Genomic DNA, 27937 nt, shown 5'->3' with positions numbered 1-27937 from the left:
TAGCTTACATAGAAAGTCAGCAAATACACTATTACTTATCTAAATAATGCTAAAAGTATCTATGCCTGAATAAGTTTCCTAATCTTTCAAAAAATACTTTTAAAAAGAGTTTATACAACAGCATACTATGTACTATGAACAAAAATTATGAAGATGACATACTTACTTTGGAATCTCTACATATTCAGTTAATGTATGGAAAGGCAAAAAATCACATTACCAATCTCTGTCTCCCCTACACTAATTGTCTCCAAAGGATGCTTATAAAGGTTCTTTCTAGCTATATCAACAATAATGTTTATTCAATAAGTACCTTCATTAGAAATATAGGCTCTTAAACCAGGCAATGCTTTAAAGCCTTTAATCCCAGCACTTGGGAAGCAGAGACAGGTGGATCTCTCTGAGTTTGAGGACAGCCAGAGCTCTTATACAGAGAAACCCTGTTAGGGGTGGGGTGGGGATATGAGCTCTTTAAAACTAGCTAATGTGGCTAGGTATGGTGGTGCACGGCTTTAATCCCAGCACTCAGAGGCAGAGGCAGAGGCGGGTAGATCTCTCTGAGTTTGAGGCCAGCCTGGCATACAGAGTAAGTTCCAGGACAGCCAGGGCTGTTACACAGAGAAACCCTGTCTTGGGGGGGGGGGGGGGCGGGGAGGAATCTGGCAAATATATTAAAAACAGAATTTGAGAAATACATGTAGTCTTCTTCACCTGAAATCTACAAACAGTGGGAGTTAAGAAGATTACCCTGGAAAGAGCCAATGTACTTTCTGCATGTTCCTAGTTCCAGCCCTACGAACTCACTGTGTTCTTACGTTCAGACCTAGCCAGGTGAAAGGCAAAAACACTACAGATCCTTCCACTACTATTAGCATTTCCATTTTTTCTCTAACTATTTATATCTCAGTCTATAACAAAATTTAAAATCCAAATAAGCAGAGACTTGGAGGCCATGAACAGTAGAATGAGCTTCTAGTTAGAAGGTGCCCTCAGTAAAACAAGAGGCTAATCCACTGGGCAGTCTAGCCCACAGCAAAGCTTCCCACACTGAGAACCTAAGGGCTACCAATAGCCACTTCATTTTGCCAACTGAAGGAAATAAAAATTCAGATGCCAGATGAATTTATATTACTTCAAATTATACAATATAGACCTAAAAGGAAGCAAACAAAAGCAAAACAACCCTACTCTAATTACATAGCTATTGGATCTATTCTTCTTCCCTAGTTTTCCATCACAGGGGGCTTTACGGACCTTCTTCCTCACCCTCAGTAGACACTTCATGATGATTCTGTATCCCATAACTATTTCTTCTCAGTGATTTTCTCCGCCTTTTTACTCTTGAATACATATCCATATTTTCCTTTTAAAGAAAGAAATTTGTCAAATATTAACATAGCATTTATTCTCTGTTATAACACTCAATATGTTAACCACTCTTGCTCAATATAATTTACTGAGCATCTACTTGCAAGTCAAACTCATGAAAAAAGAGCTTCCTAAACTCAACAAATATAAAGGAGAAAAGGGAGAAACAATAGGGATTAGGATATGACTTAGTTCATAAAGTCATTTAACATATACAAGGCCTTAGATTCAAGGCCATGGGGCTTTTTCTTTTGTTTTGTTTTTAAGAAAAGGGGAGGAGGGGGGAAAAACAGAAGAAAATGGGAGAGAAGAAAAAAGGAAATTGGGATGAGGGGTTTGAAGAGGAAGCAGCAGCAGCCAGTAGAGAGCAAGCAGTAAAATACCAAACCAAGAATGAAGAGGAATAAACAATTGTTCATTTAAGAAATCTGACATCCAGGGACAGGGGAGATGGCTCAGCAATTAACGACACTGACTGCTCTTCCAGAGGACGAGGGTTCAATTCCCATCACCCACATGGCAGCTCACAACTGTCTGTTATCTCCAATCCCAGGGGATCTGACACCCTCACACAGACATACATGCAGGCAAAACACTATTGCATATAAAATAAAAATCATTTTTTAAATGTGCTGTTGGGCTGGGCATGTAGCTCAGTTGATAGAGTGCTTGCCTTACATGCACAATGCCCTGGGCTCCATCTGCAGCATTCCATAAACCATAGCACATGCCTGGAAGCAGGAGATTAGAATTTCAAGGCCATCTCTGGCTACATATGAGGAGGGAAGGGAGAGGAAAGGAAGGAGAATGGGAGGGAATCTATTGCTGCTCATCCTCTTTCTGGACTCCTAATTCTTTTCAAGTATAAAGGAAACTACTTTCAGGGCTGGAGAGATGGCTTAGCAGCTAAGACTGATTACTCTTCCTCCAGAGAACACAAGTTCACTTCTCAGCATCCACATGAGGGGATTTACAATCAACTGTGACTCCAGCTCCAGGGGATCCAATGCCCTCTTCTGGCTCTATGGGCACCCACTCACACAAACATAAACATACATGAATAAAAACCAGAAAGACAACTAGAAGAGGAAAGAAAATACTTGCAAAGGTTTTCACAGCTAACATACTCACAAATTCCGTATCTGTCCACATTCGAAGCCTTTCTACTTCTCCTGATCGACGGTTTCGTCGGATATTAATATTATCCATTTCTTGTAATACGGCTTCAGCAGTACTACAATCAAATAATAGAGTTTAGACAACAGTGGGCACATAGATCATATCATACACATTAAAGGGCTCAACAAACTAGGACCAAACTATCTCTTGATATGTAACTATGTACAATACCTCAATTGAATAACTTTCATAACCAGAATTCAAAACACAATTCCTAATTTATAAAACAAGATGGCCAGGTCGGTGGAGCACACCTTTAATCCCAGCACACAAGAAGCAGTTAGTTGGATCTCGGAGTTCAAAACCAGGCTGGTCCACATAGTTCGAGGTCAGCCAGGACTAAACTAGTGAGATGCTGTATTAAAAGGAGGGATTGTTCTATTAGAGGACAATTCCCAACACCCATATCTGGTACTCACAAACAGGTATAATAATTCTAGCCCCAAGGGACCCAAAGCCCTCTTCTGATCCTCATTGGTATTGTATATATGTATGCATAAGAACACAACACACATAAAAGTAAAATACTTTTATTTTTAAAAAGGAAATGAAAAAAATCTTCAACTTCTATATATTTATTAAAACTTCTAAATTATAAACCTTTTGTTTATAAAGCTCAAAATAAATAAGCATATATGTTTTAATAAACTTCAAGGGTTCTAATATTTATTTTTTAATTTATAAATTAAAATGTTTGATTAATAAAATAAATTAATTTAATTTTAAAATTACAAAACTAGGCCAGGCGTGGTGGTGAATGCCATTAATCTCAGCACTCAGGAGACAGAGATAGATGGAAAGCTATGAATTCAAGACCAGCCTTATCTACATAGTGAGTTTCAGGTCAACCAGGTCTACAAAGTGAGACCTATTACAAGAAAGGAAAGGGGCTGAGAGATGGCTCAGAGGTTAAGAGCATTGGCTGCTCTTTCAGAGGACCCAGGTAAACAACTACTAGATTCATGGTACTGAGGGGGAAAAAAATTGAATCTTTGAATATGAAGTTGTTAAAAAATATATAGAAAAGAGGATGTGTGTGTGTGTGTGTGTGTGTGTGTGTGTGTGTGTGTGTGTGTATAATGTTTAAGTCAATAAGGTTAATTGAACAGATATTTTTAAATTAAAGTAAAACACTGACATCTAAAAAATCCAGAATAATATCTTAGCAATTTTTATTTAGTTTTTTGTTTGTTTGTTTGTTTGATTAGGTTTTCTTAGACAGGTTTCACAATATAGCAGCCCAAACTGGCCTAGAACTTGCTGTGTAGTCCAAACTAGCTTTGAACTTGAGATCTTTTTTTTTTTTTTTTTTTGAGACAGGGTTTCTCTCTGCAACAATCCTGGTACTCACTGTGTAGACCAGGCTGGCCTCCAACTCAGAGATCAACCTGCCTCTGCCTCCTGGGTACTGGGATTAAAGGCATGTGCCATGCTTTGAGATCTTCTTGACTAAGCCTCCTGCACTACCACATCTGACTGTGTTAAGCTTCTATAACATCTAGTATATGACTAGATCCTGTTCTATGGCACTTACTAATAACTTATACCCAAATTTGGCATTAACCTCAATCTCTAGTCTACTGAAAGACACTGTAAAGCCAAAGAAGATGATACAGGTATGGTCTGACTATGCTTCCAAGTTCTAGTTGAGAACTTCATCTTCACTGCAAGAAGGGATAGGACGTTACAAGGTGATAAGGGAAGCTCAAGAGGTGGCTCCCCAGTTCAGAGCACTAGTTGCTTTTCCAGGGGACCCAGGTTTGATCCCAGCACCCAGCTGGTGGCACACAATTATCCTTAACTCCAGCCCTAAGGGATCCAGCACCCTATTCTGACCTCCTGGCCTCCACAGGAACCGGGAATACATACAGTGTATTTAGATTCAGGCAAGACACTCATTCACATAAAAAAATAAACAGTAATTAGTTCACAGATGCCTGCCCTCTGAAGGCAAAGTCAGGAGGATCTCTGAGTTAGGGGCCAGCCTGGTCTACAAAGCAAGTTCTAGGATGGATGGATGGAAGGAAGGAAGGAAGGAAGGAAGGAAGGACAGACGGTAGACAGACAGACAGACAGACAGCAAGTTCTAAAATAGCCTACACAAAGAGACCCTGTCTCAAAAAAACAAAAGACAAAAATAGTTCACTGTCCCTAGCAAGTAGATAAATGCAAAATGAAAATAACTTTGTGATTTCATCTTGCCCCTCAGAACGGTAAAGACCAACAAAACAACCAATAACAAATGCTGGAGGAGCGTGAAAAAAAGAGAGCCCTCACTCATTATTGGTGGAATTGCAAACTGGTATAGCCACTCTAGATATCAGTGTGGAGAATTATCAAAAAAGCTAAAAATACATCTACCATATGACCAAGTACGCCACTCCTTAGTATATGCCCAAAGGACCCGGCATCCTGCTCCACAGATAATTGCTAAGCCATGTTCACTGCTGCTCTATGCACAATAGTGAGGAGATGTAAACAACCTCCATGTCCTTCAACTGAGGGATGGATAACAAGGCTGTGATCCATACACACAATATTCGGCTAAAAATTACATTTTTTGTCTTTATTTATAAATTTTACATTCTGTTGTAGTAGCAGAAAAAGGACTAAAGCAATGTATAATGAAAAATAGTTTCATGGATGTAGTTAGAGGCTTTGTGCCTCAACCACACAGATAGGCTCAAAACACTAACTTTATTATCTTGGCGAAGAAAAGTTAGCATTTACCACATATCAATAATAGAACTTAATATTGTTTGAAAACCTAGTGTGGTGACGCACACCTTTAATCTCAGCACCCAGGAGGCAGAGGCAGCTAGATATCTGACTTCAAAGCCAGCCTGGTCTACAGAGCAAGTTCCAGGATAGCCAGGGCTACACAGAGAAACCCTGTCTCAAAAAAAAAAAAAAAAAAAAAAAACTAATAATAATATTTAAATAAGTAAATATTAAAGAACTGTAACAGTGGCAATTAAATATAACTAATTTTCATTAACCAAAGTTTAACAGATAAAATTTCATCATCACAGCCAAGTGGTGGTGGCACACTCCTTTAATGCCAGCCCTCTGGTCTATGGAATTCCAGGACAGTTGGCTCTACACAGAGAAATCCTGTCTCAAAAAAAAAAAAAAGAAAGAAAGAAAGAAGGAAGGAAGGAAGGAAGGAAGGAAGGAAGGAAGGAAGGAAGGAAGGAAGGAAGGAAGGAAGGAAGGAAGGAAGGAAGGAAGGAAGGAGAAAGAAAGGAAGGAAGGAAGGAAGGAAGGAAGGAAGGAAGGAAGGAAGGAAGGAAGGAAGGAAGGAAGGAAGGAAGGAAGGAAGAAAGAAGAAAAGCAAATAAACAAAAAATCACAAATTTATATATTAAATCCACTGGCCAGACAACATTTGTTAACCTAAGTGGTTGGAAAAGATATGGTACACGCCTGTGATGTCAGCACCCAGGAAGTTGAGGTAAGTGCATCACAGCCTAGGACTACATAGAAAGACCTTGTGCCCATTACACCTCATGCCACCCCTCCAAAAAAGCAGGGCCGGGGAGATGGCCCAGTGCTGCCACACAACATGTAGACTTGAGTTCATGTAAAAAATGGGAATGGTACCCATGTTTACAAAAAAAAAAAAAAAGTCAACAGCGACATGTGTGGGCAGGGAGGTGAAAAAAGGGACATTCTCTGGAGCCAACGGCCAGCCAATCTAGCTGTCTGGTTTGCAGCAGGTTCAGTTAGACACCATGTCTCAAAAATGGTGTAGAGCAACTGAGGAAGACACTGTGCCAACCTCTGATCTCCACCAGCACATACACCTCCCCATACCCAGGGAAACAAATGTGCACACATACACATGCATACACAAAAAGCTTAAAAATCAAAAGACTACATGAAATTGTTTAATGCATAAACACTCATACCTATTTACTAGTTGATCAAATAATAAACTCTGATTCACACTTTCAAATCTGTTTTTCCTGGACCGACAACTTTTTCTGACTTCCATGTCACCATTTATACATGAAAGGTCGCCATCTCCTTTCTTTTCCCCTCGAAGGGGATGGCTTCGAAGGGCTGCAAGAGAGAGATTTTCATTTCAAAGTGCACAGTACAGAAAAATAGAAAATAGGAAAAAAATAAAAAAATTAAAAGGTCACAAAAACTAAACATAACCTTTTAAATGGCTTTAATATTAAACACTAAATTTTCAATTTTAGTATTTTTTGCTATGAATGAAATCCAGTCAATTCCAGCTATGTGCTAAATATACTATTAAATTACTCTAAGGGGTTAGAATGTATGGCTCAGAGGTAGGAAACTTTTGGGCCATGCAGGAGGACCACAGTTCAATCCCCAGTACCCAAAAAAATTAATAAAAACAAAAGTAAATGGCTACACTTTTTCCACTTTCATGCTTAACCTAACACCACTGCAAGAATTTCAATGTTAACCAATTTCCCAGCAGGATACTCACACAAGCTACTATGTCCGTTTGGTAGTGTAGCACCAGGCTGAGACGTTAACCTAGAATACAAATGTATTTAATATGCAAATATATCAATATTTGTTTAGATAAGCAAAAAATGAATAATGCTATAATTATCCATCTTTAAAATGTTAATATATTATTTTTCACAAAATAACATTTTTTTACTTTGGTAACTTATCAATTAATAAAATATACTAGCTAAGAGACATTTCATTAGTTCAAGACAAACTTTAGTAACAAATTATAAACTGAATTAACTTTGTTGTCAACTGTACTAATTCAAATCCTATTAAAAGATTAAGGTTAAGCAGCATAAATTTAACCAAGACCATAAGGCAACAGACAACTACAGTCTCCATTAAGGAAATAAATTAGAAGCTATGACAAATACATCCAAACAAACTGTAAGAGAGGAAAAAAATACTTAGATATCAAAAACAATAATTTTTTTCAAACTATGATGTATCTTTAATCTATTTTAGAAAACACACACATACACAAAGACCTATTCCCCTTCTCTCTGGAAAATAAATAAAAAGTCTGTCTTAATAGACTCTCAAAAATAAAATTTCTTGTTTAGCACCTCTGTGAAGCATATACATGATACTCCAGGCATATGGATGTAAGTATAAAGCAATTGATATAACACATGTATTCTAACATGTTGCTGCTGCAAAATGCTTTTCTGGAATGCTCCAAAATCATTCTCCAAATCAACTTAAAACTACAGAAGAATCACTTTTATTACCTCATAAGTACACTTTGGCATTGGCCCCAACATAATATTAACTCAGTTTATTTGCAAATTATCAGTTTATTTACAGGTCTTGATGCCAAATAAATTTTGGATGGATGTAGCTACAAATGATTAAAATTTTACATCATTAAATTATTCACAATAAGAGGCAATCCTCAAATCATTCCACACAACAAAATGTAAAGCTTTTCTGAACAACATAACATCACTGAGACCAAAAAAAAAAAAAACAGTAAGGTTCAGTTCTCTAAAGGAGACAGGGCATACTCAGCTCTTATTTTGTTGCTAATGAAAAACCTGCTTTTAAAAAAGAGGGCTGGGGGCTGGAGAGATGGCTCAGAGGTTGAGAGCACTGGCTGCTCTTCCCGAGGTCCTGAATTCAATTCCCAGCAACCACATGGTGGCTCACAACCATCTGTAATGAGATCTGGCGCCCTCTTCTGGCCTGCAGGCATACATGCAGACAGAACACTCTATACATAATAAATAAATCTTAAAAAAAAATGAAAATAAATAAATAAATAAAAAATAAATTAAAAAAAAAAGAGGGCTGGGGGCCTGGGCAGTGGTGGCACACGCCTTTAATCCCAGCACTCGGGAGGCAGACAGAGGCAGGCGGATCTCTGTGAGTTTGAGGCCATCCTAGTCTACAGAGCAAGATCCCGGACAGGCACCAAAACTACACAGAGAAACCCTGTCTCAAAAAAAAAAAAAAAAAAAAAACATACATACATACATACATACGTACATACATACATACATACATACATACATACATACATACATACAGATTAATAGTCATCTATAACAGTCAAACTCAGTCATGTCAGGTATATTTTCAAGGTCATGAGGGAGAGGGAAGACTGGGGATGTGCTCAATTCTCAGCATTGCATAGTAAGCCCTACCCCAAACCCAAGTACTACCACCTCACCAGAAGGTGGAGACAAAGGAAAACAAAAATTCCCAGCAATCCAAGAGCTGGACAGCTATAATCATTGGCATCATTTCTCTTTATAAAGAAGAGCTGGGCACAGTAGTGCACTCTTGTAACCCCAGCACTTGGAAGTTAAGAAGCAGGAAGATCCAGAGTTCAAGGCCAGCCTTGCTATACAAGGAGTTCTAGGCTAGCCTAGGTTATAGGAGACTCTGTATCAAAAATAAAAGCCAGGTGGTGGTAGCACATGCCTTTATCAGATCTCTGTGAGTTCAAGAGCAGCCTGGTCTACAGAGTGATTTCCAGGACAGCCAGGGCTGTTACATAGAGATACTCTGTCTCTAAATAAATAAATAAATAGGCCAGTGAGATGGCTCCATGGATAAAAATGCTTGCCATCAAACCTAACAACCTAATTTGATCCTCAAGATCTACATGATGGAAGAAGAGAACAGATACAGTACACTTGTGCACATACCTATATGCACAAATTAAATCAATGCTTAAAACAAGAAACTAGGAATCATAAATATGCATGTACATTCAAGACCCATCAAAATACTTATTCTTTTAGTAATAATACTTTCTGGTGCCTGTTATACATGTCTTTATAAAACAAATATATTTTACAGCATATTAGGAAAAATAAAATTGTGGGAAGTTTAAAATAAGTCTAAAATCAATTATAAATATGAGTACTTACAAGAAACTTGTATTTAAAGAAAATTAATGCCAATATCAGCCCTGAATCACAAATTTAAAAAATGAATTCTCCCTTCTCACCTGGCCTGACCAGTTGGTATGTTCCATTCCTCTCGCTGACCAGTACTTCGTGATTTTGATTTGTCTTTGCAAACAGAATCCGGCTGTTTCAAAGTGCGTTTGGCTGGAGGAGATACGTGGCTATCACTTAAGCTACCATCAACTTCAGCTTTCTGAAAGACAGCAATAAAAATGTATGTTCTATTCCTATCAAGATTAATATGCTTGATAATGTTTTTTCTTTCAATTTATATATAGAGAGATAATTTTAATCAGCCTGGTAACACTGTCTCAAAACATTACAAAGAAAAAGGAAAAGTTAGCCGGGTGGTGGTGGCGCACACCTTTAATCCCAGCACTCGGGAGGCAGAGCCAGGTGCATCTCTGTGAGTTCAAGGCCAGCCTGGTCTACCAAGTGAGTTCCAGGAAAGGTGCAAAGCTACACAGAGAAACCCTGTCTTGAAAAACCAAAAAAAAAGAAAAAAGAAAAAGGAAAAGTTTACAACTGCTTGGGGTATATATTTATATTGGTGACATCCCTCATTCTTGTTTAAATACTCCAGAATACAAATCCCAAAGCAAGGACACTTTAGTACCATGAAACCTTCCTTTTTAGGAAATCCTAACACAGAGCCAATACATTCAGATTTCACCAAGTTTCTCCACGACATCTTTCATGTTCAAGGTCCTATCCAGGAGCACAGTCAGATCTCCTCTTCCCTCACTTTGCAGCAAAGCTGGTCTTTAATTCTCTTTAACAACCTTGACTGTACTAACACAGTTTTCAACAGGGCATGGTGGTACACACCTATAATCCCAGCAGGAGGCAGAGGCAGGCTGATCTCTGTGAGTTGGAGGCCAGCCTGGTCTACAGAACAAACTCTACACAGAGAAACCCTGTCTCAAAAAAACCACACCTGTAATCCTACCTCAGAGGCTAAGGCAAAAGGATTAACTCAGATGTGAAAACAGCCAGAACTACAGTTTAGTTCTAGAGCTACATACACTACTGCAAGATCCTATCTCCAAAAACCACAAGAAACAAAGGGGAATGAACCGGCATAGGGATGAAGGGAAAGGGGAAAGACAGACAGATAACAGCTTTCATTGGCTAAGCCAGCCCTTCAGTCTGGGTCTAGGTTATTTCCCTCATCATCTGATTGAGGCTGCACGTTAGAAGGGATTTCATGAACATTGTGCTGTGCACATTGCACCCCATTCCCCCATCACTTGGCCATGATCACCTGGGCAAGCTGGTATCTGAGGGTTTCCCCATTTGTTTCACTATATATGATTCTGATAACTTACCAATATCCTGACTTGGAAGCAAACCTTCACTCAAAACTTCACTATGACAGTGACTTCCCCCCCCACCCCAGACAGGGTTTCTCTGTATAAACCTAGCTGTCCTGGAACTCTGCAGACCAGTCTGGCCTCGAACTCAAAGGGTTCTGCCTGCCTCTGCCTCCCAAGTGCAGTGACTCTGGTCTACCTGCACCCCTCTTTCTACATTCTTAGTTGGCATTCTGCCCTCCTTCCCTGCTAAGTTCATTTCTATCAAGTATAGCCTCACGGATTCTCTATACTACAAATCATAACACTTGACTCTTGTTTTGTTGCTCAAATTATGTAAGATTTTGCCAATGGGAGCCCCTTAAAAAGTGATTCCTATATCTTTTGACACACCCCATCATTTTGAATACATTTTAACTGAAGAATTTTCAGGATTCATTTGGTACTTTCGCTTTCTGGCTCTATAAACCATCATTTCTGAAAGGAACCCTGGTTCCTTTTGGTAAAAGATGGTACTGAGAAACCAAGAAGAACTAGGTACCAAGTCAAGTGTACTTGCTGTTACTGGAGTTTCACTGCTAGTGAGCCCTCTCAGAAAAGAGAACTACAAATATTAAGCACAAACATACAGATCTATTTCTAAAACCGTACATAAGTAATAAAAACATGGGCTTATCCCAACACTGCAAAGTCCTATCCCACATCTTAGTTCCGCCCAGTCTCTTCCTCTTCTACATTTATAAACTCTTCTCAGATATAAACCTGTCTTCCATTATTATCAATACATTTATTTAACCAGGCATGGTGTCTCATACATATAATCCCAAAACTAGGAAACTGGGTCAGGAGGATTTCAAGAGTTCAGCCCAACCTGTCTGTCCGTCCGTGTGTGTGTGTGTGTGTGTGTGTGTGTGTGTGTGTGTGTGTGTGTGTGTGTGTGTGTGTGTGTCTCCAGATAGACAGACAACAGATAATATATATAATATATATATATATTAAAGCAGGGAGAGCAACAGCAGCTAGACATGGTGATCCACACCTGTACAGCACATGGAAGGTGGAGTCAGGTGAATCAGGAGTTCAAGGTTAGCCTCCTCTGCTAAATGAGATCCAGTCTCAACAAAAATGGCCCTAGTTTTGATCTGCAGCCACACAGAAACGAGAAAAAGGTATCATATGCCATCCTAGGTAAGTATTTCAAAGGCATATATAACCAGCAGCAATATGCCTAACATAAAAATATTTAAGAAACTCTAAATCTCGGCACAGGAGGCTGAGGCAGGAGGCTGCTTAAAGGGTCATGAGCAGCCTGGGAAACAGGGAGACCCTCTCAAAAAAATTATAATCTTTTAGAAAATCTAATTGTTTCCTTTTATGCTATACGTTCAAGAAATGCACTAAAATTATCCAATTTATAAACGCATATCTTTATATTTTCCCAGAACAAGATATCTGTATTACAATGGTGAAAATGTTACTAGGAGCTTAGAATGTAGCTCAATGGTAGTGCTTAGTATCCATGAATTATCACAAAGAAGAAGAAAAGTTACTAGAAAATATATGATTAAAGGTGTCCATGTACATTCTAAGACATCCATTTAATAGAAAAATTTCCCCTAGAACCACACTGGCCTCAAATTCACAAAGATCTGCCTGCCTTTGCCACCCTAGTGCTGGGTTCTATGTGTGTGCCACCTGCCTGGATGCCATCTACTTTTTTCAACATTTCTCCTACCCTTTTCACCCTCCAAACCACCTCATATACTTCTCCCTGCTTTCCTTCACATTCATGGCCTCTTTTTTCATTATTTGTTATTGCAAGTGTGATGTATATGTATATACATATATCATATTCCTAAATATAATCTACTCAGTCCTGTTACTTGTATTTATGTTTTCAGGGCTGGCCATTTGGCACAGGACAACTGATTGATGTGCTCTTCCCTAGGGAAGAGCAGCCCTCCTGCTTCCAGCTTCCTCCACTGTGTATAGTTCTTTGTAAGGATTGAGGCTTCTTGGGATTTTTCCAGTCCAGTTTCTTATGAACAGTGGTGTCATCCTTATTCAGCTCATGTTTGGGTAGTCCTTTGGTGAGACTTTATGGTCATAGCTTCTGACATTACTAGAAGACACAATATCACCGCCATCTGTCCCCTCTATTCCACAATGTACCCTGAGGCTTAGGTGCAGGAGTGTTTTCTACATGTATTCACTGGGACTGGGCTCTACAACTGTATGTTTCTTGTGTTGGTTGTGGTTTTCTGTAGTGGTCTCCATCTTTTGCTTTGTATGAACTATTTTTAGGATCACAAGTACTAATCCTGACAACACAAAAAGAAAAGCAACTGCAAGCTTACACATAGGAACCAGGCATGGCAGCACATGCCTGAAATCCCCACGACAAGAAAATCACAAATTCAAGGCTGGTCTACGCTACAAAGTAAGACCTTGTCTCAAAAAAAAATTAAATTGCACAGTTCCTGGGGCTCTTGCTTTCTCTAGCCCCATCCTTTATCAGAGCAAATACTGAGGTTCGGAGATAAGTCAACTAGCTAGTCCAAGATTATCTGGCTAATAAATTACAAAAAGAAAGAAAAAAACACCTAGGAGCTGATAATAATATCAAATGCCTTTGACTCCATCAATGGAGAAGGAGAAGAAGGCAGATCTCTTGTGAATGAGGTCAACCTGGTCTACATAGTGAGTTCCAGGCCACCCAGGGCTAAATGGTAAAATGTTCCCTCAAAAGCAAAAAGAGAAGCACCTATATTTTGGCCCTTTCAATCCTAGAATAGTTTTATTGATTCTGTCTCAGAAACTCCACTCTATTATATATATATGGTCTAACAAAAGAGAAAATGCCTTAAAAGCCACCTAAGTCAATGATTCCTCTAAGACATTCACACTATCAGTGTATTAGGAAGACCAACAGCATACGGATCATCAGTCTGGGAGATATTAAAAACATAATCTGAGGCTAGAGTGATGGCTTAATGGTTAAGAGCACTAGCTGCTCTTTCAAAGGATCAGAGTTCAATTCCCAGCACCATATGGTAACTCATCACCATCTGTAACTCCAGTTCCAGGAGATACAACACATTCTTCTGGCCTCCACAGGCACAAGGACACATGTGATGCACAGACATACATGCAGGTAAAACACCCATAGACAAAAAATGAAAAATAATTTTAAAAGTTACAGGGAAAAAAAGAAAACACAAAATCTGCTGAGCCTGGTGGTACACACATTTAATCCTAGCATTCAGTAGGCAGAGGCAGGTGACTCTATCTCTCTGAGTTTAGAGACCAGCCTAGTCTACATAGGGAGTGCCAAGGCAGTCAGGGCTAACCTGAGACCTTGTGTCAGAAAACAGAAGGGGTGGGGGGAAGAGGAGGGAAAAGAGAGAAACAAACAAACATACAGGCTCCATTCTCAGACTTTGTAAATCAGAAGTCATTTTAACATAAACCCTAGTGACGGAAGTGCACATTAGACTTGGGACGTACTGGATGGCCAAGTGCTTGCTTAGTGGTTCATCCCTACAACAGGAAGAAAACTATTACAACATAGTCTAAAGCAATCAGAGAACAATATCCAATCTTCTAAGCTCAGGTATATTGTGGTACAGAAACTAATACCTATAAGCTACTTTACCAATTTAGATAGCTTAAGTCAGCAATACTCCTTTTTTCTTCCTTTGAGACAGGGTTCCACTGTGTATCTCTGGCTAGCTTGGAACTCACTGTGTACATCAGGCTAGCCTGGAATTCAGAAAGATCTGCCTGCCTCTGTCTCCCAAGTGCTAGGAGGGTACCATCACACTCTGCCAGTACTATATTCCTCCTAATCAAATCCTATCGTTCACCATTTAACCTCTTCAAGGCAGAGTTTCTCTATTTAACAGCCTTGCCTGTCCTAGAAATTCCTTCTCCTTCTCCTCGTCCTCCTCCTCCTCCTCCTCCTTCGTTTGTTTTTTAAGACAGGGTTTCTCTGTGTAGCTTTGGCACCTTCCCTGGATCTCGCTCTGTAGACCAGGCTGGCCTAGAACTCACAGAGATCCGCCTGTCTCTGCCTCCTGAGTCCTGGGATTAAAGGCATGCACAACCACTGCCTAGCTTAAGACTTTTTTGTCATTAAGTCTTCTTGAAAAAAATCTAACCTAAGTTATTGTGTCTTCCTAATGTCTACAACATCTATACATCATTATTTCACAGGCCTATCTGATCAAGTTCTTTAGCGGCTAGTACTAAAATATTCCAAACAAAACTGAAAACAAGCACTATGTACTAAAAAATAAAACATTCAAAAACACAAGTAATTTTTTTTAGGTCTAGTAATTTTTTAAGTAATCTGTCCATGTAATTTTCTAAGTATCAATAAATGAGTTTTCATATTTGTTATTGACCATTCTTGCATCCTAGTGACCCTTTTAGTTCCACCATTAAGAAGTTTTGGGCCCAGTGTGGTGGCACATGGCTTTAACACCAGCATTTGGAAGCAGAGCAGGGGAAGCTGCAGTAGGTATGTCCTGTACAAGAGAATAAATAAATTTTTTTTTAAAAAAAGAAGGAAAGAAAAGATCATTTACATAAAAAAAGAAGTAATAGTAGTTTTGGACCAGGCTTGGTGGCACATGCCTTTAAAGCCAGCACTTGGAAGCTGAGGCCGGGAGGCCAGCCTGGTCTACAGATGAGTGAGTTCCAGGACAGCCAAGGCTACACAGGGAAAAAGAAGTTTCTCTCAAAGTGCTGTCCAAATACCACCTGCATCAGAACTTACCTGTATTAGTCATCACGTAATATAACCTGCTGAACTAGAATCTCTGGAGGTGGAGTCTAACAAGGGCCTCTAAATAAGGCTTAGCATGCAAAAGTTTAAGGCCCTCAGGTAAACAACACAGTTCAGGTATCATCCGAGGCACATCCTCCTGATACACTAAGCCGGTGTATTCACTTTTTACCATGAGAGGGTTCAACATGGATATAACAAAGGCCAGACCTCAGCATCAACAGTATTATAAAATGCTCCCTGCTTCCAAAAGAAGCAAAGGATTTAGGTAATACAAATAACTAGATGTAAATAAGTACAATATAATTACTTTAATATGATTTAATTAACTTCAAGGTTTGGGAAAGCTTTTTATCTACAAACCTGATACTAACAATTTACCTTTAATAGGTTGATCATAATGCTCAACCTTAGCTTTTTCATCTTCAAAGCACTTCACTAGCTAATTATAATCTAACCCTTGGAGGGTAGGTGTTACTAGTTTCATGACAAAGATATTTCAGAGAGATTATGCAATCTACCCACAACCATTTAGCAATCTGTCAGAGTAATTAAAATCCATGAGTAGGAAAAAATCTTAGACTAAGAAAATAAATTCATTTAACAAACATTTATTGAAAACCTACTATGTATAGAAGCATTAAGAGAAGGAGTAAAATAGACTTACTTGAAAGCAATACAATTCATCAGGTTGATAAAGAATCACAACAATGATATAAATACTATAGCAACACAAAATTCTCAGAAAATGAAAAACCAGAAATAATAACTATTAATAGAGACAAAGGTCCCACAGTTAGATCATAAAGTCTGTAGGTATGAACAGTCTTTTCCAATTTCCTTAATAAAAACAGCTTTTGGGGGATGCCTGGGCATATTCCAGGACTCATGAGAAAGCTCAAAACAGCTGATTTTTTTTTCTTTTATTTGTAAAAAGAATGCACAGAGGTAGCAGTTACCCTGACTGCAGAAAACAAAACTCACACTGCTCTTTATTTACTTGAGGCCAGCGTTGACTACCAAATCCTGAAACTACAGGCATACAAAATGTCCTGAATATTCCTCAAAGATCCCAAAAGCAATGCTTACTATACTGTTTCTAAACTATCATTATAAAATACACATAAAAATGCTCTCTAGAAGTTGCAGGAAAATAAAAACAATCTACAATAATTTAAATGTACTTCTTTCAGATAGAATTTTCTGGATGATAGTTTTTGTTTTCAATCTAAAAATGTTACATTACCTCAAAATGAAAAAGAGGCCTGGGATTATAGCTTAAGAATATCATGACACAAGGTTCTGAGTTTGATCTTAAATAGTAGTGGGCAGTGGGAACAGATACTATACAATGTGAACCATCACTGAGTAAAGAAAAATACCACAGCCTTAGAAGTTAGCCTCAACCCCACACTGCAGCACCACCGCTGTGACTGTGAAACTGTCAAGATTGTTAAAAGAAGAAGAACAGTAGCCATGGTCTCAAATGCAGATGCTTGGTAGCTTTTTATCTTCACTGACTCACTCCTTCCACACCATTTATTAAATACCTATTTATGTTCGACATACTAAAGATTATAAGGGATGTAGCAGCCCCTACCTTTCAAGAAAGTTAAAACCCAGTTCCTAAAATCAAATGTAAAGGTATATAAAAACTTAAGTGCTATGACTATTGTAGGGTGGGGACAATTTTATTTAGTCTCTTTGTAGGGTAAGTCTATAAAAATTAAAATACAGATCTAGTAAGATGTCTCTCAGTAGGAAAAGCTGTTCACTTCATAAACCTGGCAACCTGAATTTGATCCCCAGGAGAGAATGGACTACACAAAGTTGTCCTCGACCTCCATATGCACACTGTGGCAGATGTGCCCTATACATACCATACACACACACACACACACACACACACACACACACACACACACACACACACACACACAGCCAACTAACCTTGACCTTTCCCAACCTATCTTGACCTCTACTCAAATGGGACACAGTGAGACCCCTCTACCCCTGCTGGGTCTTAGATGATACAGCCATCTCTGCCTTCAAAGCCTCTCTCTATGCTCCACATCTTAGCATCATAAGAGACAGTCCAAGAAAGGTGGTAGCAGGCTTGCCCATAAATTAAAGCAGGCAAGAGGCTCAAAGACACAGGAGAAACTTCTCACACTCTAAAAAACATTCAAGGAGTCAGGGGAGGAAGGCAGGGAGAAAAGGAGGGTCTTTTCTTCGCATTTGTGGCTGTTGTTTTTTAGACTCACTCTGTAGTCCAGGCTGCCCTGAAACTCACTTTGTAGCCTGGATTAGCCTCAAACTTAGTAATCATCCTTACCTCAGCCTCTCAAGTGCTGAGATTACAGGAGTAAGCAACCACACTAAACTTTCTGCTCCATTACTTTACTGATGATGTTAAAAACAGGGAGTATACTGGGAACCATGGTGATCCACATCTATACTCCCAGCACCTGGGCAAATGAGACAGGAAGACTGCCCAAAGTTCCAGGTCAGCCTAGGCTACGTGTCAAAACCCTGTGTCAAAAATAAAAGGTTCTTGAAAAAGATAACAGAATTTAATAGAAAAAATAAGCTAGATGAGGTGGCACAAACTTATAATTCCAGCACTCAGAAGACAGAAACAAGATAATTGGGGTGAGTTTGAATCTAGCCCAGTGGTTCTCAACCTGTGGGTCATGACCACTTTGGTATAATTTCCAAAAAACATTTACATTACAATTCATAACAGGAGCAAAATTACAGTTACGAAGTAGCAACAAAAAATAATTTTATGGTTGGGGGTCATCACAATATGAGGAAATGTATTAAAAGGTGGCAACATTAGGAAGGTTGAGAACCAACCTGTGCTATGAGACCTAGTTTAAATTTATTTTTTTTAAAAAAATTTTTGCCTGGCGGTGGTGGCGCACGCCTTTAATCCCAGCACTCGGGTGGCGGAGGCAGAGGCAGGCAGATCTCTGTGAGTTTGAGGCCAGCCTGGTGGTCTCCAAAGTGAGTTCCAGGAAAGGCAAAGCTACACAGAGAAACCCTGTCTGGAAAAACCAAAAAAAAAGTTTTTGAACAGTTGAAGTTTTAGGTGGATTTTGTTTGTTGATTAGGTTTGGTTTTTTGCTAAACAGGGTTTCTCTGTGTAAGCCTGGCTGTCCTGGAACTTGCTCTGTAGACCAGGCTGGCCTTAACTCAGAGATCTGCCTGCCTCTGTCTCCCTAGTGCTGGGATTAAAGGTATGTGGCACCACCACCCAGGTGAAATTTTTTTTTTAAGTTGTTTGGTTGGTTACATTGAGACATCTCTGTGTATCCCTGATTGGGATTAAAGGCATGTGTCACCACGCCTGTCTTATTTTTTTTTTTTAATCATGTGTTTGCATGTGTCTTGTGTGGGGAAGGGGTGTATTTATAGAGGTCAGAAGACATTATCAGATCCACTGAAACTAAAGTTACAGTGCTTGTGAGCCACCAGAATGTGGGTGTTGGGAACCAGATTTGATTCCTGTGCAAGAGCAGCAAGCACTCTTAGCCACTGGGCCATCTTTCCAGTCCCCTAGATGGAATCGTAATTGGGCAATGAAAACACATCTTCGTGCCAGCCAGCTACTCTGAAGGATAAATCCTAAGGAGGACTGGGGCCCTAGGTTCAAGACTAGTTTTACTTACACAGTGAGACTTCCATCTAAAAGAAAGTGGGGCTGGAGATGTCCCAGTGGTTAAGAAAAGTTGCTGAGCCTGGTGATGGTGGCACATGCCTTTAATCCCAGCACAAAGGGAGCAGACAGAGGCAAGCAGATCTCTTCAAGTTCAAAACTAGCCTAGTATACAAAGAGTTCCAGGACAACCAATGCTAAACAATGAAACCTTACCTCAAAAAACAAAACAACAACAACAACAAAACAGCATGCAAACTGTCTTCTAAGAAGTGGTCCATTCTCCTTATTAGATGAATTATTATGGTTTTAATTCTCTACAAAATTTATCTACAAGTTTTCAGTTGGGCTTATCGAGAGGGCAGGGTCTAATATATGCAGACTAGCCTCAAATTTGCCACTATCTGTCCTTACCTCTGGAGCACTGGGATGACAAGGGTGCACCACCACACCCAGCTCTAGGAACATCTTTTAGGAAACCCTATAATCTTTAATTAAAAACTAGCCCCCAAATCTACAAATCAACTTGCAAAAACTAAAAAATACTTAGGTTAGAATACTAACATGCCCCCAGGATACTAGCATTAAAAATAGGGTTTGGGCTAGAGAGATGTATCAATACTTGTTGCTCTTGCAAAGGATCCTGGATCATTTCTCAGCACCAACACAAAGGCTCACAACCATTAGTAACTCCAGTTCCAGGATACTCAATGCCCCCACCCAGTCCTCCTCAGCCCTCACAGGGACCAGGCACACAAACATACTTGCAGGCAAACACATGCAAATAAACTTTAAGATCTTTTTTAAAATTAAATTTAAAATGGATGTTATGATAGAGTCCAGGCGGTGGTGGCACATGCCTTTAATCCCAGCACTTGGGAGGCAGAAGTGGATGAATCTTTGTGAGCCACCCTGATCTACAAAGAAAGCTCCAGGACAGCCAGGACTAAATAGAGAAAGTCTGTCTCAAAAAACCTAGATAGACAGACAGACAGACAGACAGATAGATAGATAGGGTGATAGCTTGGCATGGTGGCTCACACCTGTAAATCCCAGCACTCAGAAAGATAAGGCAAGACTGCCATTCATTTGAAGACAACCTGGGCTACAGTGTGAGATGATGTCTTTGAAGAATGTAGCACATATCTGTATTCTCAGCTACTTCAAAGATAAAACGGAAAGAACCTTTGAATTCAAGAACAGCCTAGACAAAACAGCTAGACTCCATGTTAAAAAAAGAAAAGGAGGCAGGAAAGCAAGATTAAGAAAGTTAAACTATGTATATGCAAGGTCAAAAATTAATAATACCCCCATATCATGGAATTAATTTAAAAAAAAATCACTGAGCTGGACAAATAGTTCAGTGGGTAAGACTGCTCACTGCAAAAGCACGAGTACCTGAATTGAAATGCCTACATCCACATCAATAAAACAAGCCAGGCACGACTATGTACCTGTATTTCGCCACGGTGCTGGAGGGTAGGGGCAGACACAGGAAGATTGCTGGAGCCTGCCTACCACCAACGAAGCCAAAAAACAATGAGCCCGAATTCAGTAAGAAACACATATGCTCTCACACAGACAGACACACAGACAGACAGACACACAGACAGACAGACACACACACACACACACACACACACACACACACACACACACACACCTACACCCAAAATCAGTGGTCTGGAATACTTCGGAAAACAAGAAAAAAAATAGTTCAAAAACAAAAAAATTGAGGTTGGAGAGATGGAATGGTAGTTAAGAACACTGGTCACTCTTCCAAAGGACCCAGTTTCAATTCCCAGCACCAACATGACAGTTCACAACTATAACTCAGTTCCAGAAGATCTGGCATCCTCATACATACATACATACATACATGCAGGCAAAACTCCAATGTACACAAAAAATAAATACTTTTAAAAATTAAAAAAAAATAAAGAGGGGTTAGGGCAAAAGATTTTAACTGGCATTTTATAAGTGAAATCGAAATAAAATTAATATAGATATAATGAGTTGCTTAAAGCCAGCAATTAAAAGAAATAATAATGTTAAATATCTAAATGCCAGCAGAAATGTGGGGATACAAGAACATTTATACACTACTCTTAAACACAGAGACAAAAACAGAAAATATGGAATAACCATTTTTAAGTGCATGCATACTCTACTCATTCCTGGGATCGATCTCAAAGCTATTCCTATACCAAATCCACAATCTGTATAAAGGTTTTAATTGCAGCAATAAGGAAGCATCCTAAAGCATCACCATTTGAGAGCGTATAGTTAAATGCAATGGATACATTCTACAAAGGTATTAGACAGTGACTATACGTATCCACAACCACTCAGAGATTGAAAATAAAGGATTAAAAACTAAAAAGAGCTCTAAAACTATTACTCATATAAACTTGAGTACATGCACATAAGCCATGTTCAACTGAGTGCTGATGAACAAGCAAGCACAGACTGACTGTGTAGGCAAGAAAGCACTGTCCTGAGCCAACAAGGGCACATGGTCCACCCTACCTAGTAAGCACTGTTTTCTGTAACCTAGAAAGACTAGTCTTTATTAAAAAGATAAATACCTCAGTATTTTGCTTTTAACTGTGTTAATGGCTATATAGCAGATCACCAATGAAATATTAACTACAAAAATGTGCTAACTCCCAACAATGAGAACAAAAGATAATGAAACATATGCATGAAAATATTGTAATGAGGGGCTTGGGATGTAGCTCAGTTAGTAGAATGCTTGCCTAGCATGCACGAGGCACTGGGTTTGATGCCCAGCACTGCATGAATTAGATGTGGTCCACACTGTAATCTCAACACTCCAAGGGAAGGTCATTGTCAGATACAGAGAAAGTTTAAGGCCAGTATAAGCTATATGAACCCCATTTTAAAAAACTAAATAAAAAGCCCTAATGAAACCTACTACTTTGTATGTTAAACTGAAAAATAAAACAACAAAAGTATAAGCCAGGCATGGTGGTGTATACCGTTTGTTCTCCCAGCACTCAGAAGGCAGAGACAAGTGGATGGATCTCTTGTGAGTTCAAACACAGCCTCGTTCATAAAGTAAGATCCACACCAGCCAGGGCTATATAGTGAGAGTCTCTAAAATAACAATAGTAACAACAATAATGTATTTTTTTAAAAATCTCCTTACATAAATAACTTGGGAATTATGATTATTCATCAAGGTGGACACTTATAAACTAATTATACTAAATAATGATACTGTAAAAAGTGACTTTACAATTTATCACATTTTCAACCTTGACCTTTTACTGAAAATTTCTTCTAAAAGTACATAAGGCTTAGATGTTAAAATATTAAAAATCCAAAAATCTAGCCAGAACCAAGTATGGTAGCCTCCATCTACAATCCCAGCACTGACGAGAGAAAAGCAGGTGTATTGCCCAGTTCAAGTTCAAGTCCAGCTTGAGACTTAACACAACAAGCTACTGTCTCAAAGATGAAACAGATAAGTAAATCTACAGAGAAAACACTGCACAAAGTTGTAAAACAAGAATTAGTGCCGGGTGGTGGTGCACACCTGTAATCCAGCACTCGGAGGCAGAGGCAGGTGGATCTCTGAGTTCAAGGCCAGCCTGGTCTACAGAACTAGTCCAGGACAGGCTCCAAAACTACAGAGAAACCCTGTCTCAAAACACCCCCACCCCCACCCCCAAAAAAAAGAATTAGTATTAGACGATATTTTTCACATTTGTTTGTAAAATATTTAATATGTGATTCAATTTTATTAATTCATCTTTACTACTTTTAAAGGAAAAAGAATTGGCTAACTTTTGAGTTTTTGCAATAAATAAAAATATTAACACAAGAATTTTAACTTATCTCTATTTCTCTGAAATTACGTTGCTACAAAAAAATAAAACATGGCTGACAAACAAGTTTTTAAAGTAACTCAAAAATTCAAAGTCCAAAAGTACCAGACCACTCCATCATTCTCTCTCAAATACTAAACTCTTACTGCAAAACTAGAGACATTGAACTCACTACCATAAAATGCAAAGAGGCTGGGTATCAATTAGAGTAATTCTCTCTAACCACAGGCATCTGTCAAATCTCTACAACAGTATTCTTTTATTTCCTCACCTAAATTTACATTTGACACAAAATGAGGTGTCAAAGACTTTAAAGACCTAAAAGAAGACAAGAATGGGTATAAAAATCTGACACAATGATTAGGCAAATATAATTTTCAGATGCTTTTGGCCCCATCCAAAACTCATGCAGGAACTGAGTGTAAAAGTGGTAGTTCTAGCCGGGCGGTGGTGACGCACGCCTTTAATCCCAGCACTCGGGAGGCAGAGGCAGGTGGATCTCTGTGAGTTCAAGGCCAGCCTGGGCTACAGAGTGAGTTCCAGGAAAGGCACAAAGCTACAGAGAAACCCTGTCTCAAAAAGCCAAAAAAAAAAAGTAATAGTTCTAAAAAAGAAAAAAAACTGATAAATTATCCACATAAATGTAGACAAGAAGGCATCAGATTTCAAAGAAGGGTTAATTACATGTTTATAGTATATATTTTTCTCTTTCCCACTAGGTTTTAAAAATTGAGAGACACAGACTTTGCTTTGTGATGTATCTACTTCATCCCAAGCACTGTGCTGAAGGCTGAGTACTCTAAAGCCAAGACATTTAAGGATGATACTGTACAACTCCAAGAAGGGCAACTCACATAGACTATGCTGTTAATCAGATCTCAACTTGCAGAACATGTCAGGCAAGTCGATGTATGCAGACCATCTCAGCCCAATGGGAAGCTGAGATAGCAATTACAAGTTCAAGGAAAGCCTAAGCAACACAGAAGAACTAATCTTCTTTGAAGCCACATCTTAACAACAAAGAACATGAAATTCCACCAAAACATTCAGTAGATAGACTCCAGAACTGTAACTGAAGTTTCATCTACATCATTGATTTGAGCAGAACCACTTCATTTTGTTTTCTCATATGCCTACCACATATACATGTCTAGTCTTGAAGCTAAATTTCATTTTCCCTCTATTCTTTTTTTTTTTTTTTTGGTTTTTTGAGACAGGGTTTCTCTGTGTAGCTTTGCGCCTTTCCTGGGACTCACTTGGTAGTCCAGGCTGGCCTCGAACTCACAGAGATCCGCCTGCCTCTGCCTCCCGAGTGCTGGGATTAAAGGCATGCGCCACCACCGCCCGGTTGCCCTCTATTCTTAAAGCCTTGGCATCAGAGTTCCATAACATGCGTCAACTCCTCAGTACACTATTCATTCATCCACTAGCAGATATTTATTGAGCATCTTCTTTGTCAGATGTCGGAGTAGGTCCTAAAAAGAGGAATTAGTGGAATTAAGGGGGAAGTAAGATACAGCATCTGTCCTCATGATGCTTACATACAATTCACTCACAAATAGTCTAAGGGTACCAGGTACACTATCTATAATTATAACTACTCAGAGGGCTGAGGCAGGAGTTCAATACTAACCTAATCAATATAGCAAGATCTCTTCTCTAAGTAGGAGACAACCGAAAGAAAAACCGCTTTTTTGCATTTTGCTTTGTTTGTTTGTTTTTTTTCTTTTTTTTTTTTTTTTTTAAGACAGAGTTTCTCTGTGTCGCCCTGGCTGTCCTGAAACTCACTCTGTAGACTAGGCTGGCCTCGAACTCACAGAGATCTGCATCCCAATGCTGGGATTAAAGGTGTGCACTACAATAGCCAGTGTTCCCCCACCCCCACCCCCAAAAGAAAAAAGCTTTCTCTGTTGCTGCTTTATTTGCTTTTTGGTCTGTGGCCCATGACGCCTGACTCTCCCTATGTAGCTGGCCCAGGCTGGCCTCAAACTCACACAACCCTCTTCCTTCAACCTCCCAGTGCTAGGATTACAGACATGAGCCATCGTTCCTAGTTACTTAGAGAGCAACTGTAAGCAAAATCTTTATCTTGTCTCCAGATAAATTAAAGCAATATGAAAAATACCAACATATTCATAACTCAAAAGCACCAGAGGTTTATGATCTGACAGCAGCACACACTCAAGAGTATTTAAACACTAATACAAATTACAGCCTGTCATTATACATAACATCCTTCAAAAAGCATCTAGACTGGAAGGTGTTTAACAGAAGACTATGTGCTAAGCATGTGCAAAATCCTGGGTTCAATTCTCACCCCAAAGGAAAAAAAAAACTAATTGATAGTTTTTCTTGGTTTTTGTTTTGTTTTGTTTGTTATGCCGACACAGTGTCACCCAGACTGGCCTCAAATTCATAAGGATCCTGTAGATTCAGCCACCTGATGGCTGGCAGCACAGACAATGCACACCATGCCCAGGCTCCCTACCTCCTCCTTGGTTTTCTAAGACAGGTTTTCACTGTATAGCAGCCCCAAATGCTTACAAACTCACTCTGCACCCTAGGCTAGCCTCATACTCTTGGCAATCCTTCTGCCTCAGTCTCTCAAAAGCCCAAATTTATAGGCACATATTACCACTGCCAGCTCTAGCTTACACTTCAAGGTAACACATACCACATACAGTTCCCACACCAACTTTGTACTCCCATATAAGATTTTAGCCAAAAATCATTAAATATTTCTTCAAAGGTAAGGCATTTTGCACAAAATTCTTCCCAAAAGGGAAAACAAAATTATAAACTATCCCTATTGTAAAACCAAACACCTAGTATGAAGAAACAAACTCAAATTGACTGTGTACATAAATGAAACTTTAGGGCTGGAGGGATGGCACAATGGTTAAGAGCACTAACTGCTCTTCCAGAGGACCCAGGTTCAATTCCCAGCACCCACCTGACAGCTCACAACTGTCTGTAACTGCAAGATCTGACACCCTCACACAGACATATGCAGGCAGAACACCAGTGCACATAAATAAGAATAATTTAAAAAAAAAATAAAAATAAATGAAACTTTACTGTGTAATTTCCTAAACAAAATGTCCAAAGACTCAGAGTAATTTAGCACTTTCAGGTGGTCCCTTAAAGAGTATCACTTCCCATTCCAATGCAGACAACAGTTGGGCTCTAACAGACCTCATAACAAGTGGCTGCCAGAAATTATGACTTATCTATAATGAAGTTCTTAACATCCAATAAAGGCTCTACCGAGCTATCAAAATAGAACACTGGCTTACTCTAGGTTCGAGCCTCAGTATAAAAAAACAATTAAAACCCTAAGGACACATTTCTCAAAAAATAGACAAATGATACACAGGCATATTGAAAATCTGCTCAATATTACTACTACTTAGAAAACTAGAAGTTGGCGGACGGCGGTGGCACTCGTCTTTAATCCCAGCACTCGGGAGGCAAAGCCAGGCTGATCTCTGTGAGTTCGAGGCCAGCGAGTTCCAGGAAAGGTGCAAAGCTACACAGAGAAACCCTGTCTCAAAAAACTGAAAAAAGAAAACTAGAAATTGCTGAGAGGTGGTGGCACTTGCCTTTATCCCAGCAGAGTTCAAGACCAGCCTGGTCTACAGAGCAAGTTCCAGGACAGCCAGAGCTACATAGAGGAACTATGGCGGGTGGGGGGGAGGAGGAGAAAAGAAAAGAAAATGAAGTCTAGGGAAAGGCTCAGCAGATTAAAAAATCTGCTACCAAATTTAACAATCTGAGTTTGATCCCTTGAGACTCATATGGTGGGGGTTAGAAAACCAATTCCCAAAAGTTATCCTCTGGAGACTTGTGCCATAATATACATTACTTCTAAAATCAATAAATAAGTGTAGCTTTTTTTTAATTTAATGAGATATCATTCCACATGGAATAGCTATTACAGAAAATTACTGTTTTTTTAAAGGGGGTGTATTTTTCCGAAACAGGGTCTCACTACATAGCTCTACCTGTCCTGAAACTCACTATGTAGACCAGGCAAACCAGGCTGGCCTTGAATTCGGAGATCTGCCTGCCTCTGCCTCCTGAGCCTAAAGACATGCTCCACTATATTCCTGCTAAAAAATTATTCTTAAGCCATCAATCAAGTAGCAGAGTATGGTAGTATACACCTTTGATCCCAGCACTAGGGAGGCAGAAGCAAGTGAGTCTCTGAGTTTGAGGCCAGCCTGGGCTACAGAGCAAGTTCCAGATCAGCCAGGGCTACACAGAGAAACCCTGTTTCAAACCACACACACACACACACACACACACACACACACAGACATCCGTCAAGTGGTGGTGAGGATGTGAGTAGAGGGAACCCCTTCTCACATCAGTGGGAAGGGAAAATGGTGTAGCAACCCTGGAAAACAGTAGAGGATCCTCAAAACAATAAAAATGGAGTCACCATATGATTCAGCGATCTCACTTCTGCATATTTACCCAAAGGAACTAAAATCAAGCTTTCAAAGAGGTGTGCCAGGCGTGGTGGCTCACGCCTTTAATCCTAGCTAGCACTCAGGAAACAGAGGCAGGCCGATCTGAGTTCAAGGTCAGCCTGGGCTACAGAGCAAGTTCCAGGACAGCCAGGGCTACACAGGGAAATTCTATCTCAAAAAATAAAAAATAAAAAATAAAAAAAAAACTTTCAAAGAAGTAACTGCTTATCTATAGCCAATGTAGCACTATGCACAACAGCCAAAAATATAAAAACAATATTAATACCACATGCTAGAGAAACGAATCAAGAAAACATGATAAGGTATATACTTTGGAATATTATTCAACCTTTAAGGAAATTCTTCCACTTACAACACAGACAA

The 27937-nt window shown here is 39.3% G+C and overlaps 1 protein-coding gene across 5 annotated transcripts in view; it reads right to left on the bottom strand.

The window, feature by feature from the left end:
* The window catches only part of Atad2b (ATPase family AAA domain containing 2B), a 140035-nt gene that overhangs the window by 102452 nt on the left and 9646 nt on the right, over positions 1-27937 (bottom strand). For all 5 annotated transcript variants that reach the window (XM_076559637.1, XM_015999997.3, XM_006981432.4 and 2 more), the window contains 5 exons: positions 9503-9654; positions 7013-7062; positions 6459-6612; positions 2500-2602; positions 1255-1363 (listed from right to left, as the gene is read on the bottom strand). In XM_076559637.1, coding sequence (XP_076415752.1) covers positions 1255-1363; positions 2500-2602; positions 6459-6544 — 298 coding nt within the window. In that variant the 5' untranslated portion in view covers positions 6545-6612; positions 7013-7062; positions 9503-9654. The remainder of the gene's footprint in view (positions 1-1254; positions 1364-2499; positions 2603-6458; positions 6613-7012; positions 7063-9502; positions 9655-27937) is intronic.

This window comes from Peromyscus maniculatus, chromosome 22 (assembly GCF_049852395.1).
Source record: "Peromyscus maniculatus bairdii isolate BWxNUB_F1_BW_parent chromosome 22, HU_Pman_BW_mat_3.1, whole genome shotgun sequence".
Classification (NCBI taxonomy): domain Eukaryota; kingdom Metazoa; phylum Chordata; class Mammalia; order Rodentia; family Cricetidae; genus Peromyscus; species Peromyscus maniculatus.
This window is presented reverse-complemented; position numbering and strand designations above follow the sequence as displayed.